The 19756-nt window shown below is 39.4% G+C and overlaps 1 protein-coding gene and 1 pseudogene across 2 annotated transcripts in view; one reads left to right on the top strand and one right to left on the bottom strand.

The window, feature by feature from the left end:
• Positions 1-19756, bottom strand: part of LOC127372007 (nuclear factor 7, ovary-like) — a 423840-nt pseudogene that overhangs the window by 260963 nt on the left and 143121 nt on the right.
• Positions 1-19756, top strand: part of LOC127371986 (metabotropic glutamate receptor 7) — a 231587-nt gene that overhangs the window by 170821 nt on the left and 41010 nt on the right. For both annotated transcript variants that reach the window (XM_051415292.1, XM_051415291.1), the window contains exons 6-7: positions 1573-1773; positions 7734-7873. In XM_051415292.1, the coding sequence (XP_051271252.1) occupies positions 1573-1773; positions 7734-7873 (341 nt within the window). The remainder of the gene's footprint in view (positions 1-1572; positions 1774-7733; positions 7874-19756) is intronic.

Genomic DNA, 19756 nt, shown 5'->3' with positions numbered 1-19756 from the left:
GCTGCTAGCAATGTTAAAATCTTCACCTGACCTAGTTTATTTCTTTAAGTCCCATCAGTACATTGTTACGCACTGACTCGGTTAATATCAGCTGACACATTTCTCACCTTTCCACAGGAAGAGCCTTTGGGTATGACCTCCATTCAGTGCCAAGTGAAACTGAGATCGATTACTGATTATTTTAATTTAAACCAAACATATTTACCATTTGAAACAACAGTGAGTGCTGCAGTCAGTGCGGCACCTCCACCGTATCAGCACGGACCACGTGTCCATCCAGAAGTTCATAAGAGGCCTATATCCTCCCAGCTCACTGACGCAGCAGTCACAATAATCCTGTTATCACTCTAAATGAATGCAAACTGCTGCTGTTTAGGGAGCAAATTACTTTGGACACGCTTGTCTTTTCTGCTGAGACGGGCTCAGGTTTCACTCCCTCAGGCTTCACCACCAACCAGCAAACAGCGTCGGTCCCAGCGGCCGTCTCACCACTTCTCTCCACGCTTTGAAATGCCACTTTTACTTTTACTTTTAGTACAGAATATATCATTAATGTGAGCAAAGAAATCTGCATGTGAACACTTTCAAATTCATATTTTACAAACAAAACATATAAGATTTAAAAATACAACATGCTTCTCAACCATTTTGACCTCCTACGTTACAGTTCTGTGGAGTTTTTTGAGTCTGGTTTGCTGGTTTGGTTCGAGTCAGTATGCATGACAAAGGACAATGGCCTCCTCATTTTTAGCTGACTGATGTTATCAGCTGCAGCTAATTAACGTTAATGCTGCGAGTCAGCAAAACTACAGAATTAAACGCCTGGCTGTTGTCTCTAATATGAGCTCTGGAAACCGATATGTGCACCATTATTCAACAACACAGAGAAAAACTTATACTTTCTTCTTCAACTCCACTACATTTATCTGACAGATTTTATTTTTACACACAAACATTTGTGTGTAAAAGTAAGAGTTCAACATTAGTCCATTAATCAGCTGATCCTTCCTAATCCTTTTTGAACCTCAACTTTCTCATACTTATATATGTGCTAGGCTAATCGATGTTCAAAAGACAACCACATTTGGAAGGTTGTTTGTGATAAAAGCTGCCTCCTGATAGCCAATTGCAAAATTCACCTAATGGAATAGGGACATTGTCAATGTTTACATACGTGCTTTGAGAAGTCAAAATGTCTGCCATTAAGGGATTCTAAACAAGTAGTCGACTGACTGAAAGTCAACAGTCATTTTTCAGCTTCTCAAATGTGAAGATTTGTTGATTTTCCTTTGAGTGATTGTAATAATTTCAATGTATTTGTTATAATTTTGAGGTTCGGACTTTTGGTTGGACTAAACAAGCAAATCATTTTTTACATTTTTACAAAGCAAACAAGTTATCAATAGATTAATGGAGAAAATAATCTGCATGAATCCATAATGTGTGAGATCTTTCAGTCTGAAACAGGTGGACATTTGTTGTAAAAAGACTTACATATAACACACATAAAATGTGTCTTTGTGGTAAGGATGTGGACCTGTAAACTGAGTCTGGATTATTTCTGTCTCTCAGGTCAGGAGCGTATTGGCATCGACTCCAAGTACGAGCAGGAGGGCAAGGTCCAGTTTGTGATCGACGCAGTGTACGCCATGGCCCACGCCCTACACAACATGCAGAGGGACCTGTGTCCCGAGAACTCTGGCATCTGCCCCGAGATGGACCTGGCCGGGGGGAAGAAACTACTCAAGTACATCCGCAGCGTCAGCTTCAACGGTGAGTGGACGGATGGTTGCGTCCTCCTGCAGCGTATTTATGCTCTGCGCTCCGAGGCCATGCTCCATGAGCGAGTGTGTGAGACAGCAGCAGATTCAGAGGGGATACAATCTACTAACACTGATCATAAAAACACTTCTGGGTATAAAACTGCATTAAATTGTCTAGATTGTGTCATAAAATGGCTTCTGTATCACTGTCTTTTATCGTCCGTCATAACATGCTCTTCATCGTACCTCATATGGAGTTCTTTTAGTTTAAAATCTCTTTTTAATGTAATTAAATTCAAACACCAGAACACCTTCATGTAGACTGAAGTGGTCAAGGCTCATGATCTATCCAGTCCAAACACAGCGTGAAGGAGAAACACTGCCATATACAGTTGCAGTCTGTGTCTTTGAACCACTTATTACCGTTTGCTCTCACAGTGCTGCTCCACTTATATAACACTGAACATCTGCATGAAAGACAAACTAAAGTCCATATTAAATTAACCCTTAGGATGTGATCTTAAAGGTTTATTTAACAAAGTATGCCAAAACATTTACAAAAATATTGATTTCTTTGTATTTATTTTAATTCCTGTAAAACTAAATATGAGGTGTACTTATGTAAAAATTAACCAGTTTCAGTATATAATATGACATCCATCCATTAATCAATCTTCATGATAAAGTTGTGTTTTTATACGAGCAATAAAGTTGTGATAGTCTGCCAATGAGAGCAGTTTAGAGGTCTCTACTGTGTATTGGACTCATATAATAGTAACAATACTGAATAATATTAACTTTATTTCATAAGTTGGAGTAAAGTCAAAGAATTTTAGATTGATTGACAATAATACCTAAGTTACAGAGGACAGGACAGATACAGGACAGAGGTCAGTGTTGTAGATACAGGGCAGAAGTCAGTGCTGTACAAACAGGGCAGAGGGCAGTGTTGTAGACACAGTCATCCAACTGTAACTGTGTCAATAAATAGTGTGTGGTTGTAACCTCTACAGGGTGTTACTGATAACAGAGCTGAAATCAGTCTTTCTCTCATTAAAGTGCAAGGAAACAACTCCAGTGGAGAGTTACAGTCTCTACAATTCATCAGTTACCAGCATCAGAACCAGCACCTCCTTCTGGACTGGAGGACATGAATCAGAATTCTAAATCTGATGTAGCCCAGAAAACAAAGCCGGATTATGATCAGAAGAATAGAAGAATTTCCCTACTGGGCATCAATAAAAGCTTCTCTTATCTGAAACCTCATCTGGATATGAAACAGTGGAAATGGGTCATTAGACTTCTACAGTTCACATTCAGCATGTGGAGGAGTTAAAGTGTGCAGCTGGCTATTGTTTTCTCAAAGGAGAAAAGCATACACCGAATTTAGGTCACAGTTGTGCTTGAAGAAACGGGTCTTTATGGAATTGAACTAATTTAAATCATGTGACACACTGCCCTCATATATATATATATATATATATATATATATATATATATATATATATATATATATATATATATATATATATATAAAGCATAATTCATCTATTCAAGCTATTTCCTGTAGAGATAGCCAACATAATTACTCTCAGGGTAAAAAGTAAAAGAGCAATAAAGCGGAAAATGTGTCCGGAGTTGCATTAATTAATAAAGATAGAATCAAATGAGTATTTCTGAGGCAGAACGTCTGTGAACAGGTGAGATGATATACGTCCTCAGCCTTAAAGGGGCAATAATTAAGACTTTTATTGCCCCAGAATGAAGTCAGTAATTAAAGGCAGTGTTTCCACCCACACAACGGAGGACGGGGCTCCTTTATGAGCGAGTAGTTGGCCTTCGAAGACGTTTCACTCTGCAGCCAAAATGCAAATGAAACAGTATTATAAGACTATTTTGTGATATTATTGTCTTTAGTCTGGCAGCCTCCAGCTGAAGGGATGGGAGGTTTGTGTTAAAACCTCTCTCCTAAAATAAAAAATTGTTTTCTTCTTTTGTCAAATACATTTAGAAAGGAACATAATGGATTATCTTCTTTATCAACATAATTAACAGATGTTATTTAACACATGTTGGAAGTAAAGCGTTACTGAAAGTGTTTTATGGCTGTGTCAAGATTATTTAGTTAAAGTTTTGGAAAGCTTGTGGTCTCTCTGCAGCCCCATGTGATTTAACCATTAACCCTAGGGCAGTGGTTCCCAACTGTTTTCCTTAAGGGACCCATTTTCTGTCATAGATACAGTGCAAAGGTCAGTGCTGTAGATGCAGGTCAGAGGTCCGTACTGTCTATTTGATTCATATAATAGTAACAATAACAATTATTATAATTAATATTAATTTTATTTCATAAGCTTTAGTGAAGTTAAAAAAATTATACTCATTGTTTTTCATAGAAAGTTAATAAAGATTTGATTGAATTAATATATATACATTTAAAAAAATACAACATAATAATGCGAGACAATGATGACAAAACAAGCTAACTTAAAGTGACCTCTGTCCTGTATCTACAGCACTGACTTCTGTCCTGTATCTATCCTGTAACTTGGGTATTATTGTCAAATGGATGATGAACAATAACCATTTAGCACCTTATGTAAATGACATGATTCCATTTTTACAATAAGCTATTTGCAGTTTTCATTTGCATTACTCGTCATATTATTTGCATAGTTTTATAGTTTTAATGCATGAGACAGAGCCTTGGAAATCTTCCCCTCCAGAGAGATTCTTTTATCAGCTAATTAGCAAAGCCTGCAATGTGCTAATTTAAAATGAGAGTGGCAGTTGAACTGCTCACTCACCATTTATTAGTGTCTTAATAATTACAAAAAGAACAGAAATCAGCCCACAACAGAGCTGCTGGTGCCTTCACCTCCTCAGTGTTTCCAAAGAAATGGATCATATTCCTCAGATAACAGCGTATCTCAGTCCGATCACAATATATTGATTGTTTTTTAAAAAAAAAGGAATTCAGAACTCTTTCTTTTCATCCCAATTGAAACAAACATGAGCCGAATATCGACTGAGATACAAAATACATTTTATATCAAGAGGTCGGTGTGCATTGCCTCTGGTAGCTATTAACCCGAGTATTGATCTGAAGCAGTTGTCTGGTCATGGCAGGAATTAATAATTGAGCTACCCAACACCAAACCGACACCACATAGACTCCGTCATCGGCTTTTAAAACGTCTGCTCTCTTTTTAAATTGACAATCAGTTTCTTTGTGATCCCAGCTGTCAGTCTATCTCTCTGCTGACTGAGTGCTGATGAAACACCGTCACGTTTCTATTCAGCTAAACAGATATATCAAAAGATATAAGAAGTCCAGATGAATGTTTTTGTGTTTTTATCACATATATCTTGTTGTGTCCAACACTGACAGGAAGTCCTGTTTCAGGTATTGTCAGGTATTCCTAATGGTATTTTAGAGTTTCCTGATAATCAATAAAAATATTTGATGACTGATCCTGCACTAGGGGGTGTATACTAATGCTGCGTCCAATCAAATGCTTTCTCTCTTATGACGCTGCCGGAGCGGAGTGTTTCTGAGGGCTGATGTGGTACAGACATCTATGGCCTCACTGAGTACTGTACAAAGACCTACTTTATAGCTACATTAGCTAGCTCAACTTTATAACTGTACTAAGTGATTTTGGTGAAATTGGATCAGATTTTATGAAGAAAATATAAAAGTAACCACCAATTAACTGCTGCTCACTGTATCTGCTGTTAGCAGTCTCAGAGATTGTGTTCGGTCCTTGGTCCAGCTGTGACTTCAAGGTAGACGTTGATGCTAGCTCATACCACTAGCTTCATAGCAGTGAGGATGTAACACACACTCAGCACCAATCAATTTCCAAGACAAGTCCCTCCCTAGCTGTACAACAACACCGAAGTTACAGAGGACGGGACAGATACAGTACAGATGTCAGTGCCTTAGATACAGGGCGGAGGTCAGTTCTGTAGATTCAGGGTGGAAGTCAGTGCTGTAGATGGAGGCCGGCGGCCAGTGCTGTAGATACAGCACAGAGATCAGTGCTGTAGATACAGGGAAAATGTCGGTGCTGTAGACACAAGGCATATGACTGTTTTTCGGTCTGTTTTTCCAGGGAACACGTAAATATGAGAAAGCAAACAGCACTCTGCTTATTGTTTCATTGGGGCTTTAACTCCATCAAATAAAATGTATTAAAACATTTTATGTTTGACTGTTGTATTCACCCATAAATTCTTCTTTTTTCATTTTTCTTTTATTTTCCTTCTGTCTTCGCCTTAATATATCTATGATTCAACTCTGCCATAAAAAAGGAGTAGGAGCACAGAGAGCCAATAAAAGGCTCCATGCAACGTTTACCTGTATGTACAGTATCCGTTAATGCTTTCCACTTCAGACAGACACTTTATATCCTCTCTCTGCTCCTCTACAAAGCACTCAGACACACAAACCATCCTCCTCATCTTCGTCCTCATCATCAGCTGTGACTGCACTGACAGATGTGTTGAAACATGTTGGATTGAGAGCCGACACGAACCAGTTTTAGATTTGTGATAAGTGCTCCACTTCTCAGAATATAATTGCTTTCAGTCTCCAGTTTCTGATAAGTGAGATCAGATTTGAGGATTTGAATATTAGATGTGTTTTACATCAAAGCATTGAAGCCGTTTTCTTCAGTTTCTTTACTTTCTGCTGCTTTACCTGTCAGAGAAAATGTTCATAAAGTTGATTTTTATAAAAAGTAATTCTCTGAAAGCAATGAACAAATGATCAGTTTGAGAGCAGGATGTAAAATGACTTCCTGCAGCTGAATCTACAACCTTTAGTACAGTGGAAACCTCAGACAATATGTGTGTCATTATCTGAGGTTATCGGTTGAAAAGAGATTAAACTGTACAGAATATCTGAGTTTAGGTCAGTGTTACGTTTTAATTGAGCTGTATGAATAGTTTTGGGCTGGTTTTGATCATTTGGGAAACTTTTAGAGACTGGCAGGACTTCAGTTCCACACACTGACTGATATTTCAGTTTAATACATTTTTATTTTAGTCAAATTACAATAATTATTACGGCATACATCGTGCAAATTAACTGAGGCAAAAGGAAACAATTCGACTGTATTAATTTACTCAGAGGAATAATGCATGGAATAATGTATCATTACACTGGAAGAGCTCTGCATTAAAACGTTATGTGAGGAAGACGAGGAGGAAACACACGGAGAGAGAGAGAGAGGGTTCCAACTTCAGAGAAATAACTATGAATAAAGAAGCTGTTATAACCAAAGCAGTTATTTCTGACCTGAGGAAATCTTTCTATTTCATACTGAAGAGAGGAAGCTCAGCACTATCTGTCTCCCTTTCACTCCAAATTAAATACAGACTTGAAAGGGACTCCTGGCACCAGAGGGAGGCCGGCCACAGTAAATAAACAGTGTGTGAGGGGACAAAGAACAGAGGAACAATAACAGAAAGTCGAATGGAATCAAAACTAGCCACTGACAGATTGTTCATTTATTCATATTCATTCACAGTCAATCTTACACTGACTCACTTCTCTCTCTTTGCAATATGTGTTTTTATAAAAACGTCAGTTAGCTTGCACGGGTGACTGAGCTAACAGCAGTTAGCGGTTGGCTACTGATCAATCTTTCCATCAGAAATTCTGTAAATGACCTCGTTACTGTAACGTTATTACTACCGACAGGTCTTAGAGGCTGTGTTCGATCCCGGTCCGTCTGCTGAGCCCGGTTCTGTTGCCCGCTAATGGCAGATACAGTTAGCAGCAGTTAATTAGCGGTTAGCTACTTTAGCTAAAGCTATCTGTCCATCAGGAAACTCTGTCAATCACAGAGGGTTGAAGCTTTGTTTTATTTTGACATTTTCTGGAAATTTGTGGTAAATTTAGATGGAAAATAGTTTGTCTGATTAAGTGATAATGTGACTCATTGTTTAATTTGTCTTCCACAGGGAGTGCTGGTACTTCAGTGACATTCAACCGTAACGGGGATGCTCCTGGACGCTACGATCTGTTTCAGTACCAGTGGAACAACTTCACCGGACCCGGGTACCGAGTGATTGGACAGTGGACCGAGACCCTGCAGCTCAATGTGAGTTTATATACATTTATATTAAGAGACACCGAACTTCAGCACTTACAGACGGGAAATTTACTGATGGATTTAATGTTGTAGAACAAAATGTTAAAAAATGTCTTATGACCTAAAACACATTTAAAAATCAAACCCATTATTTTACTGTTGCTTCGCCTTTTCGTTCCGTCTTTATCGCCAGGTTCTGTTGTGTTCTGTAGTTTTTACTGGAGGTCAGTGAATATCACAACTGTACGGTTTGTTTATGACGTTATAAACTGTGACAGAGGAGGACTATAAAAAGTTATGAGCTATTATTACTGATAACTGATCTTATAGCTGATATCTGATATTACAGTACGACAAAATTAACCAGCATCATTTCAGTATCTCAGGGATCTTTTCTGAAGTCCAATGACATGACAAAAGAGCAATAAAAACAGCTTCTGTTGTTGCCCCTCTGTCTGGCCTTGGTACCCCTGCTGTAGCTAACACTGGGTCTGCTCCACTTCCCAGTTGAATTAGTAACGGAGCTAAAAGCTAACAGACCTAAACACTGAGTCAGAGCTGTTTCTCAGCATTATTACTATTTATTTATATATTATTTATATTATAAAGAATATATTATAGCTATATATTGTAGTATATATGTTTTTACATATTTTCTGTTTTTCTTCATTATAGTATAATGCAGATATCTTTACAACTTATTTATTTTATTCTATTATTTTTATATTAGACATCAATAAAGTATTTCTGATTCTGAAGCCGGTAGTTTAAAAATGTCGTATGAATCTGAAGGCAGGCAGCACAGAGAGTCCAATGAGGTTCATCTTTACACTCATTACGTCTGTTAATTAGATCTTGTGCACTGATAACTGCAGCAGAGCAAACATCCATCTCACCTTATCTCTCCTGAACGAGGACCAGATTTAAACAATTTGCATCCAACTATATTAATGCATCCCACTGAAATACTGTCCAGTGCGGTGAGAGCTGCTCCCCCTCTCCCCTTTAACGTGTTTTTGTTGGAGCCGGGCTGGGACGCTCTGGAGGATTATCAAGCCAATTTACACCAGATTTGCCCATCCGCACAATCTGAGAGGGGATTCCTAATTGGCGGCTTGTTCGGGACAGATAGTCAGAGGAGATTATGTGATAGTGTGTGAGCTTTACAAATGTATTAGGGTGTTTGATCCGGAGCAATGGAGCCAAACGGACCACACTAAAGGACTGTGTTCAACAGGGACACAGTGACTGAATGCAAATGATGTTATTGCACTGATCAATTTTCATCCTCTAGTTCAGGCCATGGATTCAGTGGCAAGGGTGAAAAAAATTAGGGCACTTTATTGTGTTTTATCTACCATAGGGGCATCAAACAGGGCACTTTTGTGGCATTTTTTCAAACATTGAAGCTGTCCACCCACTGTTTAAACAAGGGAGGGCTGCCTCAACTAAAGATTTTTCTAGTCGACTAGTTGTAAGGTTTCTGATATTACTGTATTGATTATAATCTCTGTATGTGAACAGTTTAACCTGTTAGATGCTAACAGAAACAGCAGTAATGATTGTGAATGCGCAAGGAGACTGAACATTTAGTTATTTTTTTCCAACACAGTGTAAAATCACACAGTCTGGTTGTTCAACACACTGAATAAATAACTTCCAACTTCACAGAAACTAATCCTGGTGGACTGATCAATACGATGGATGATTGATAACGTTAACAGTTACTGACTAATTAACTGGCTACAAACTGGCTCCTCTTCCTCCGTTTCCTTCCTCTTCTGTCGCTGCCTGAACCCGCCGGGTCTTCATCTACCAGAGTCAGAGTCCTGGTTGGAGCCGCTGGAAGTGTTTCTGTTGAAAACTGAATATTTCCAGGATCATTCAGGCATCAGTGGAAGATCTAACAGGATTCTACTGTGAATACGAACAAGAGATTAGCAATAAATAGACCTGTTTTACTGGGGTCTACTTAGGGATTCTAGCAGCTGATTTAACACAACTAATCTAATGGCACTATTCAGGGGAAAGAGGAAATCATTATGAGATAAAGAAAAAATTCTGAGATAAAACGTCAAATTTTTAAAATAAAAAGTATATCCAGAGTATGGTAAGGTAGGATGACATTAATCACATTATAAGGCAGCTATCAGCCTCGTTGTATCTGCTAACTGACAGTTAGCTAACATAGCGTTAGTCTACCTACTCCCTCAAAGCTGTAACATTATCCTCTGTCACTTCATCAGGTCTGTTCTGTGGTTCTCATCACAAAGTAAATCCAGCCAGCAGTGAAAACAATCTCCAATAAAACCTCTAAGGCCTCATGGATCAGGTTATCAATAACCATCAATCAATGAGAGTGATCAATCTCTGGCTGATAACATCAACATCTCTTCATTTTCTTTACAATCAATCAATCTGGACAACATATGAACAGGATGTAGCAGCTAGCTAACAGTGAGTGAAGACTGACTGTGTGATTACTCTTTAAACTCTGATCAATTTAACTGTTTTCTGAGTGTTTTCTTACTTTTAAATGGGTCGACTAGTCTAGATTTAAATTTATTTAATCAATGGCAAAATTAGTCATCAGGATCATGCCAGCCCCGCACTGCTGTCATGAACGGGTAAATTACCAAGACCAAAACCATGTTTATTTCTGCTGTAAAGTTGGACATTCAAATATGGGGCCTTATGGAGACTTACTCACTGCTGCCTCAAGGGGCCGTTAGAGGAACTGCATGTTTTGGTACTTTGTTTGATTCATTTGCAGCCACAGAGGTTGTTGCTTAGATAAAACACTGCTTAAAACTGTAAAAACTCATTCTCCCACAGATACTTATGTTTTTAAGAACTGCACAGGATGAAATATTCTCCCGTTGGAGTCTCTTGCAGAAGAATATATCAATATATTCAGTTCAAGTGTCCCTCAGAAAATCCCCTTTTTAAGTTAAAAAGCAGCATGTTTTCTAACACCATAGCTGTGAATGGATCTGCAGCATTCTTCTGCTTCTGCATTCAAGACCATGTCTCTGCTTTTTCACAACACTAAATTATTCACCTCAATAGCCCCTGGTAAGCCAGATGTGGCAGAGCTGCTGCTATTAGGCCTCCCATTATTGCTTCTTTCCCTCCATCCTATAACCCCTCTGTGTGTATTTTGCGGTGTGTGTGTTGCTTTCCGGATTACAAAGAGGAGCTATTACTGAAACTATATGTTCAAGCGTGACAGTCGACCCTAATACGATTCAGCCGAGGTACATGTACACTGATTTTTTTAGAAGATTTATATCCTTTGTTTGAACTTGCTGTTAAGAGAGTCGGAGAAGAAGAAAGTCCCACTGCCTCGGGGAGGGTGTGTCTGTCACTTTATGTGTGGATCAATTATCCTAATGTGCCACATTAATATACGTGATCTGCCCTACATGTGCTACTATATCACATGTCTGCTGAGGAGAGGATTCAGACTTATATGTATATATGTATGTATAAATACTAGAGCTATGTTCTGTATGTAGTTGAGTTGTATTCTTGGATGGAGAGAAGATGAAGTCCAGGGAATGAGCAAGTGAGAGCTGCTCCAGCTTTACTGGCCACCTGTCAATTGCATCATATCCCCTTTGTGCCTGCGTCAGCGTTGTGGTTGCCTGCCAGAAGCTGTCATACATTGACTTTATATCCAGTTTGAAACCACATTTTTACATCCACTGTTTAGATCTTGAGGCTTTTTAACTCTAGATTTGAACCAGATGAAGGATTTTAGTCATCGGACATCTGGATCTTCTGGATCTGTAATTTATTACGAAATTATTTTCTCCATAAAATCTAAATCAGTTTCACCAAAATCCCTGAATAAAGTTATAAAGTTATGAAGTTGTGTTAATTAAACAAATTTGCATCAGTTGTTAATTAACTAGCATTTGCTTTCAGATATAACTAGTTAGCTAATGATTGTCATAGATTGCGTCAGAAGAGAGAAAGCGTTTGATTGGACGCAGCATTAGTGTACGCCCCCGAGTGCAGGATGAGTCATCAAATACTTTTATTGATTATCAGGAAACTCTAAAATACCATTAAGAACACCTGAAAATACCTGAAACAGCACTTCCTGTCCCTGTTGGACAGAAACTGAAGGACAGGAGATAAAAACACTTCCAAACTCATAGAGGAGAGTTACAGTGACTCATCCACTGACAACAAGAGCCATAAAGAAGAAGACGATACAGCCTGAGTGCTTAGAGTATCATGTAGCATACATAATCAGTGCGGCCCTCTGAAGAGACCGACTGCCAGGCTCGAGGCGTTTACTGGAGGGAAACACAAATTACAAGTGATAAATTAAATTAAATCTCAATAGAGGCGGTAGAACGGGATGAAACGGGGTCTCAAGCCCGGAGAGGATTAGCAGCAGATGTCGAGAGAGAAAATGTGGCGTTCCTTCCTTCAATGACAGAAAATAACATTTGTGAATCCCCTTTTAAAGACCAGGTTAGAGTATAAACGATGGGTTGCACAATATATTTACTTTATACACTGTAAAACAAGATCTGTACGTTTACAGAGTCTTTCCCGTTTATTTTACAGATTTTTTCTGTATTTTTTAAATCTTTGAAATAATAATTTTAAATAATTTTTTTCAGGTAAAAAGTTAAAATAAATTTGCAAATCTATAATTTTTTTGCAGATATTTACTGTTTATTTAATGGATTAAACTGGTAAAATCAAGTTTAATTTGTTAATACAATTCTAAAATTATGTAAAATTTGTGACAATTAACAGTAAAACAGTATTTGTTGTATAATATTACATGGATTTGTTTGTTAATTGACAGATATCTTGTATACATGAATAAAAAAAAGACAAAAAACATTAAAAACTGTATTGTAATTATAGAAAATTACTGTATTTTGGAGAGTTGCACATGACCTGCAGACAAGATGGCTGCGTAGCGCAGTTGCTCTTGCCCTTTCCCCCAACTTTTACATAGTAATCCATCCACCTCGCATTGTTAACTTAACAACTCTTTGCCCCGAGTCTCCGTAAGCCCCATGTATACGATGGCTGAAGGTTTGAGAAGCAAAATAGGGTCTGACCCTCTGAAAGACGACGAAAAGCTACCGCGATGAAAGAGCAGCAAACCTTTATTGAGAAACAGTTTGCGAAGTTTGAAGAATGACTGGACAACATAAAAACAGAGGTAAGGAAGAACTCAAATGAAATTAAGAAGCTGAAAACGGACCAAAAAGGGCTCTCTACTCAGCTGGCTAAATCTGAGCAGTCTTTCCAAACGACATACTGCAAACATAATGTTTGCATTTACAACCTGCCAGAAAAAGTTGAAAACAGCGACGCAGTGGACTTTGTTTCATCTTCGCTCACTAAATGGTTCCCTGCTCTCACCGGTGGGAAGATGGAAGTGATGCGGGCTCATCGTACAGATCCAGAGTGCGACACCGGATCCCGCATCCTGATCTGCAAGATGCTACATTACACAGACCGGGACCACATCTTGAAGGCAGCCAGAGGCTCTCGGATTGAGGTCAACAGCAAAGAGATCCGCTTCGCCGCGGACTACAGCATCTACACCATCAAACGTCGCCGCTCATTTTCCCAAGCGATGGAGACAGCGAGGGAACTCGGTTTCATTCCGTTCCTGATTTACCCGGCTAAACTAAAGCTGTCCCGCGGGTCAGAAGTAGGGATGCACCAATATGAAAATTTTGGCTGATACCGATATCTGATATTAATTTTGCTGTTATGGCTGATAACTGATATATATACCGATATCGATATATGTTGGGGTTTTTTTAAGTTTCTGAGATGATAAAATTTTGTACGGACTGAAAATCATGCAAACTGAATTTTTGAATGTCTTCCTTTATTTTCAGAACGTATTTAACTTCCAAATAACAAGGTTACAGGGCTACCATAAAACATAATTAACCAACCTTTACCACTTATCAAACATGCCAGTATTCATGGCAACATGTTTTCAGCTCTGTGCACTCTAATTGAACTCAAATCCGTGAAAAAGGCTAAATCAAAATATCCAAAACATGTCCTGACTGTTAATGCACATTTTTTCAACTTGCACTGTAATTTCCCACGTAGCAAACATGCAGTCAAATGCGCCAGCGACGGCGACCCCCGTATGCGATCCTGCAAACTCTTGCGAATGTAAAACAGCTCTCTTCATTTCAAAGTTTCCATCAATCCACTGAGCAGTAAGGCTCAACATACTCATCTGACTTACGTCTGAACTCCATATATCCGTAGTGAAGCTAATGTCAGTCACACTGTCCAACAATTTGTGGATATGCGTGGCCACGACTTCGTACAAAGCAGGGAGGGAGACGTCGGAAAAGTAGCGCCGACTTGGCAGGCTGTAGCGGGGTTCAATATGCTCTTTCAACCGCCAAAATCCTCGGTCCTCTACTATGGAAAATGGCTGGTTGTCAAGAGCAATCATTTCCATTACCTTGTTGGTTATTGACCTGTATTTTGCGCTGTCCTTGGCAAATTTCTTGGTCTGGTCGAGTACCTGCTGTATTGGGCTCCCAGCTGCAGCTGCTGCTGCTTTTGTTTTTGCCTGCTGGCTAACGTTAGCAGCATTTGCTTCCTGCAATTGTTCGTGTAGTTCTGGGTGGCGGTTTTTCAAATGACATATTAAATTTGTGGTGTTGAATGACTTGACGAGGCATCCTCCTCGTAATACCTCAACTTTGCAGGTGTTTCATACTGCTTTTCGAGCGTCTTCTTTTGACACCGTGAAAAACGCCCACACCGCTGACATTTTTTCTCCTCTTCAGTTTAACATCCCACAATCCTGTGCTGCCACTGTCGCGTGCCCAAACAAATACACATGGCCAAATCCCCCTCCCCCTCCCCCTCCTTCTCCCTCTCCTGACACACAAACAGCAACTAGAGGATATACATCGTTTGTGGATATCGGCCCAATTTTACTCATCGGACCGATGCCGATATGTTAAAAAATGACGAACATCACCCAGCTGGCGGACTAACGAAGGAATCTGATGTCTGGTATTCTGAACTACTAACACGGGATCTCTAGATAAGTAAAGTATTATCCCATACAGCCATAACACACCTCAGGGCATACTTAAAGTAACTGTAACTCTAGAAGTTACCTGACAAAATGAGGGATTCTGTTTTTGTTTGTTGATTATAATACTTGCTTTACGTGACTAAAATTCCAAGAGGGTCTGATATGGATGAATAATTACAATTATGCAGTTGAGTTTCATATCTTTTTTGTGGTAAATAATCTCAAAAAACTACTGTGGCCAATCTCTGCTGTTTTTCATTTTATGACACTTGACTGGTTATACAGAATAATGTACCAGGACGGGCTTTTGTAATGGTGTGATAGCCGGCTTTCTCAGTTCAGGTGCCCAAATAGTGGGTGTTTGGTTTGTGGCTACTGCCACCTTGTTATAATGTTAGATGCGAGTTCGTATTTTTCCTTTTTCTTTTTTTCCTTTTTTTGGCGACATGGGGTTAAATATTTGGATCTCCACATTTCTGATTATAATGAATATGCAGGAACACAAAACTTTGCCCAGCCTTGTCTGTAATAATGACTATGCTACATATAGCTAGCTGGAATATAAAATGGCGGTTGTGGCTTAGAGGCAGAGCGGGTCTTTCCTTAATCGGAAGGTTGTGGATTCGATCCCCGGCTCCTGGTGCCACATGTCGAAGTATCCTTGAGCAAGATACTGAACCCCAAATTGCTCCCGATGCCATGCATCGGTGTGTGAATGTGTATGAATGTTAGTTTCTGTTCGATGGACTTTGCCATCACTGAGTGAAATGTGGCACGTAGTGTAAAAGCGCTTTGAGTGGTCGGAAGACTAGAAAGGCACTATACAAGTACAGGTCCATTTACCATTTACCATTTGATTGGCTTAAAAGACACATGATAGACGTGGCCTTCATTTAAGAGTCACATTTTAAACACTCTGATAAACAATGCTTGTCGAACCGTTATTACTATACTGTAGCTGCAGCTACTTTCAATTCTAAAAGCTGCGGTGCCCTGGTGGTGTTAAGACATAGCCTATCCTTAACAATATTGGAAGCTATGGAAGTGAGGATGGTCGAATTGCTTACATTAAAACAAATGTATATGGTCAGAAAATTGCATTCCTATGTATATATGCCACAAATCATTTTAGCCCAGAGTTCTTTGGCACAATTAGCAAAACCTGCAGGACTTTTCAGTTATTATTGGGGCTGACATGAATGCTGTCCTGGATCCCTTACTCGCTAGATCTAGTGCACCATCTCAACATATTCCTCCTTCGACAGTTGCCTTCCAAGGTTTAGTTGACGATTTCAGTCTCACAGATCTATTTAGATCTGTAAACCCTTCTTCAAGACAATATAGTTTTTATTCGTACAGATACAAAACCTATTCAAGGATTAATTTAACTAAACTACTATACAATAACCCATCTGCTAAATGATAAACACAAACACCATCATACCAAACAAGTTTAATTTATCATGCTTGTGCCGACAGGGATGCCCGTTAAGCCCTTTTCTTTTTATTTTGTCATTAGAGCCCCTCGCACAGAAATCCCACATAACACCACACACTCCATATCGCTGTATGCTGATGACATATTATTATACTTCGATAGAGCAGCCATATCATTACAGCATATTTTGGATACTTTTACTTTTATACACAAATTTCTGGTTATAAAATCAATTGGACCAGAGCGGCGCTTCTCCCTTTAAACCCTAAATAGAACCTGAGCTCATTACCTCAGCACATCCCAGTGGTCAAACAATTTATACTTGGGGGTTTCCTTCATTAGCGTATATTGCCAATAAGAATTTTCAGGGCATCTATAATAAAATTGAGGCCGATCTCAATAGATGGTCTCACTTGCCAAAATCATTGCAAGCTCGTGTGTCAATTGTTAAAATGGATATTTTACCACGCATAAATTTCTTTTCTTCAATGTTGCCCTTACCACCCCCAATTGATTACTGGAAGAAAGTCCATTCTTTGGTCTCTAAATTTATTTGGGGAGGGAAACGGCCATGTGTGAAGTTAACAACACTTCAACGACATATAACAGAGGGTGGTCTTTCCGTGCCTAACTTTAAATATTATTTTTGGTCATTTGTATTGAGACCATTCACAGATTGGCTTAACCCCAATTCTGATCCCTGTTGGAAACCTATAGAAAAGAACCTAGCATCCCCACACAGACCGCAGGATCTGATTTACTCTGCTGTCCCTTTGAAACAAGCTAAGCTGCGGCTTGGTCCCATAATGAGTTTCCTCTTATCAACATGGGTTATTGCTGAGAAGGAATGTAAGAGTACATGTAAATGGCACCTGAATAGTCCACTCTTTAACAACTATTCCCTACTCACTGCGGGGGGGGGTCCCATTCTCATCCCCGGACTGGAGCTCTAGGGGTATCTATGTTTTAGCTGATGTGTATAACAAGAACGGGCTTCGTGACTTTAATGATCAGAGACTGTCTTACCAATTGCCTGGAACATCTTTATTTCTGTACTTTCAACTACGATCATCTATGAAAGCATATGGAGTACCGTGGAATTCTCCTCTTACTACCCACCCTTTGCACTCCATTCTGTACAATAGAGGATGAAAAAGAGGTTTGGTCTCCCAAATATATTCACTTATCCGGGATGCCTCTTATAAAACCCTCTATCTCTAAAACCCCAATCATACATGTATGGTCTAGCGAACTGGAACACTACCATCGGAGGTGATTCACTGGACTGGGAAAAGATTTGGTCCTCGATTGTCTTTGCTTCTAAAAACCCAGACCATCAACAGATCCATTTCGATTATATCCACAGGACTTACCTCACTCCTAGGAGAAACTTTCTCATGAAATGTGTAACATCTCCAATCTGCACCCTGTGATCAGATGGACTTATAGGCTCATACATGCATATGTACTGGGAATGCCAGGACGTGAGTTTTTTTTTGGGTGAGGTCTGTACTACTTTATCTCATGTACTGGATGTCACTGTACCATGTTCTCCCATTGTGCTACTCTTGAATGATACCACCCCACTAAAGATGACATGTTGGAAAAGACATATGCTCTTAACAGGCATCACTGCTGCCAAGAAGATGCTGGCTTTACGCTGGAAACCTCCACATACAATTACTAATTACTAATTACATTAAGTCCCAATGGATTAACACATACATTGACATAATTAATATGGAGCTATCAGTGGCAAGAATGCATGGTGCTGGAGCTGATACTAATCTAGCGTGGCAAACAATGGCAGATAAGATTAAGGAATCGCTGTAATCACTACCTGTATTTGCATTTTTTTTTTGTTAAAACGTGGTCTCTCATGTCTTGTAAGAGTTTTACAGAGATCCAGGGTTGAGGGGGTGGGTGGGGTGGGGATGGGGGGTCTGACTGCTGTACTTGTTTACATTTAAAAACAATAAAAAGTTGTTCACAAAAAAAAATTACTGTATTTTTAGTAAACAGTATTTCAGCGTTTTGTTGTTTTATCATATGAAGAATTAAATCCTCCACAGAGAGATTACATCGTTGGTTTCACTCAGTTTGGATTTTACAGAAAATATATTTGTTTTATCTCTCAGCTCCTGATATAAATAAATGAATATATGAATATATGTTTTCCTTATTACTATCTACAGGGTAGATGTTCATTATCAGCGTGGGTAATAACAGCAGGTGCTTCATTACATTCTTTGCCCTGGGTTTGCCTCTCAGGCTGCATTCTATTCTGCCCTGTGATTGGTGGATGTTTTAACAGCAGCCTGAGAGGAAGCCTGCAGGCCTGACTGACGGCTGGAAAAACAACAAGAGAAACACATTTATTTCTCCTGAAGATGCTGGAACTGAACATTACTGATATTTGGAGTAAGGAATATTTAGGTCAAAGGTTTAACGCCATATTTCGGGCCCGAGCAGCGACTGCTGTTATTATTACTATTTTTCTGCCAGATTAATCACATTTTTGGAGGCCGCAACATGCACAAAAACTGATGAAATGCAGCACAAAATTAACGGTAGTGGAAATGTGGGCAGCCCCTTGAATTGTCCGTGGCATGGAGTCCAATTTTGACATTTCTTTTCCTGAAACAGGAAGTAGTGTACTTTGTCTAGTCGCCACCAAACTGTCTGATAAGAGTCCCGCCCAGAACAGTTCTACATGCCAGTATTCAGTCATACTCATAGCCCCCCATACTGGACACAGGAAGTAAGGCTTGTCATCATCTTCTGAATTACGTGAAATATTCCTGGTGTGGTCCAAACATTTCTGTGATTTTTATCTAAAATGTGAAGATGAAGTCAGAGATCTGTCCAAGCCGTCTGCACTGTGGCTGGAAGCTGGCAGGACGTCAGTGTCTCTTCAACACGAGAAGGTCACTACTGAGAGTGGGAAGGAACGTGACCATCTCAAAAAACAAGAATCTGTTTGTGAGCCTAAAAGGCTGGAGGATATTCACTGTAGAGTTGTGTATTAGCAGTGTATCCACAGTTAGCTGTAGTGGCAGCGAGGCTGGAGGTTAATGAAAGACAACGACAGAGAGCTTTATGAACTGTAGCGTGAGACTGTCGCTGTATGATAGGAACACATGCTTCTCCACACTCTGAGAAAGTACATGAACAGCTCAGTGATCTGACAGCATGATTACAGCATCTATCAGAGAGCGACACACACACAAACACACAATTTATATTCATACTGCAGTCTGATTGGCTGCTGGGTCTAATAACTTTAGCTCTCTGGCTCGAAGCATAGCATTAGAAGAAGGTATACTTTATTGATCCCCTAGGGGGAAATTGTTCTCTTTTTTTACACACACTCACACAAGGCTGAAAT

This window comes from Dicentrarchus labrax, unplaced genomic scaffold (assembly GCF_905237075.1).
Source record: "Dicentrarchus labrax unplaced genomic scaffold, dlabrax2021, whole genome shotgun sequence".
Taxonomy (NCBI): Eukaryota; Metazoa; Chordata; class Actinopteri; family Moronidae; genus Dicentrarchus; species Dicentrarchus labrax.
Note: the sequence above shows the minus strand (reverse complement) of the source record. Positions and strands in the feature narration are given on the sequence as shown.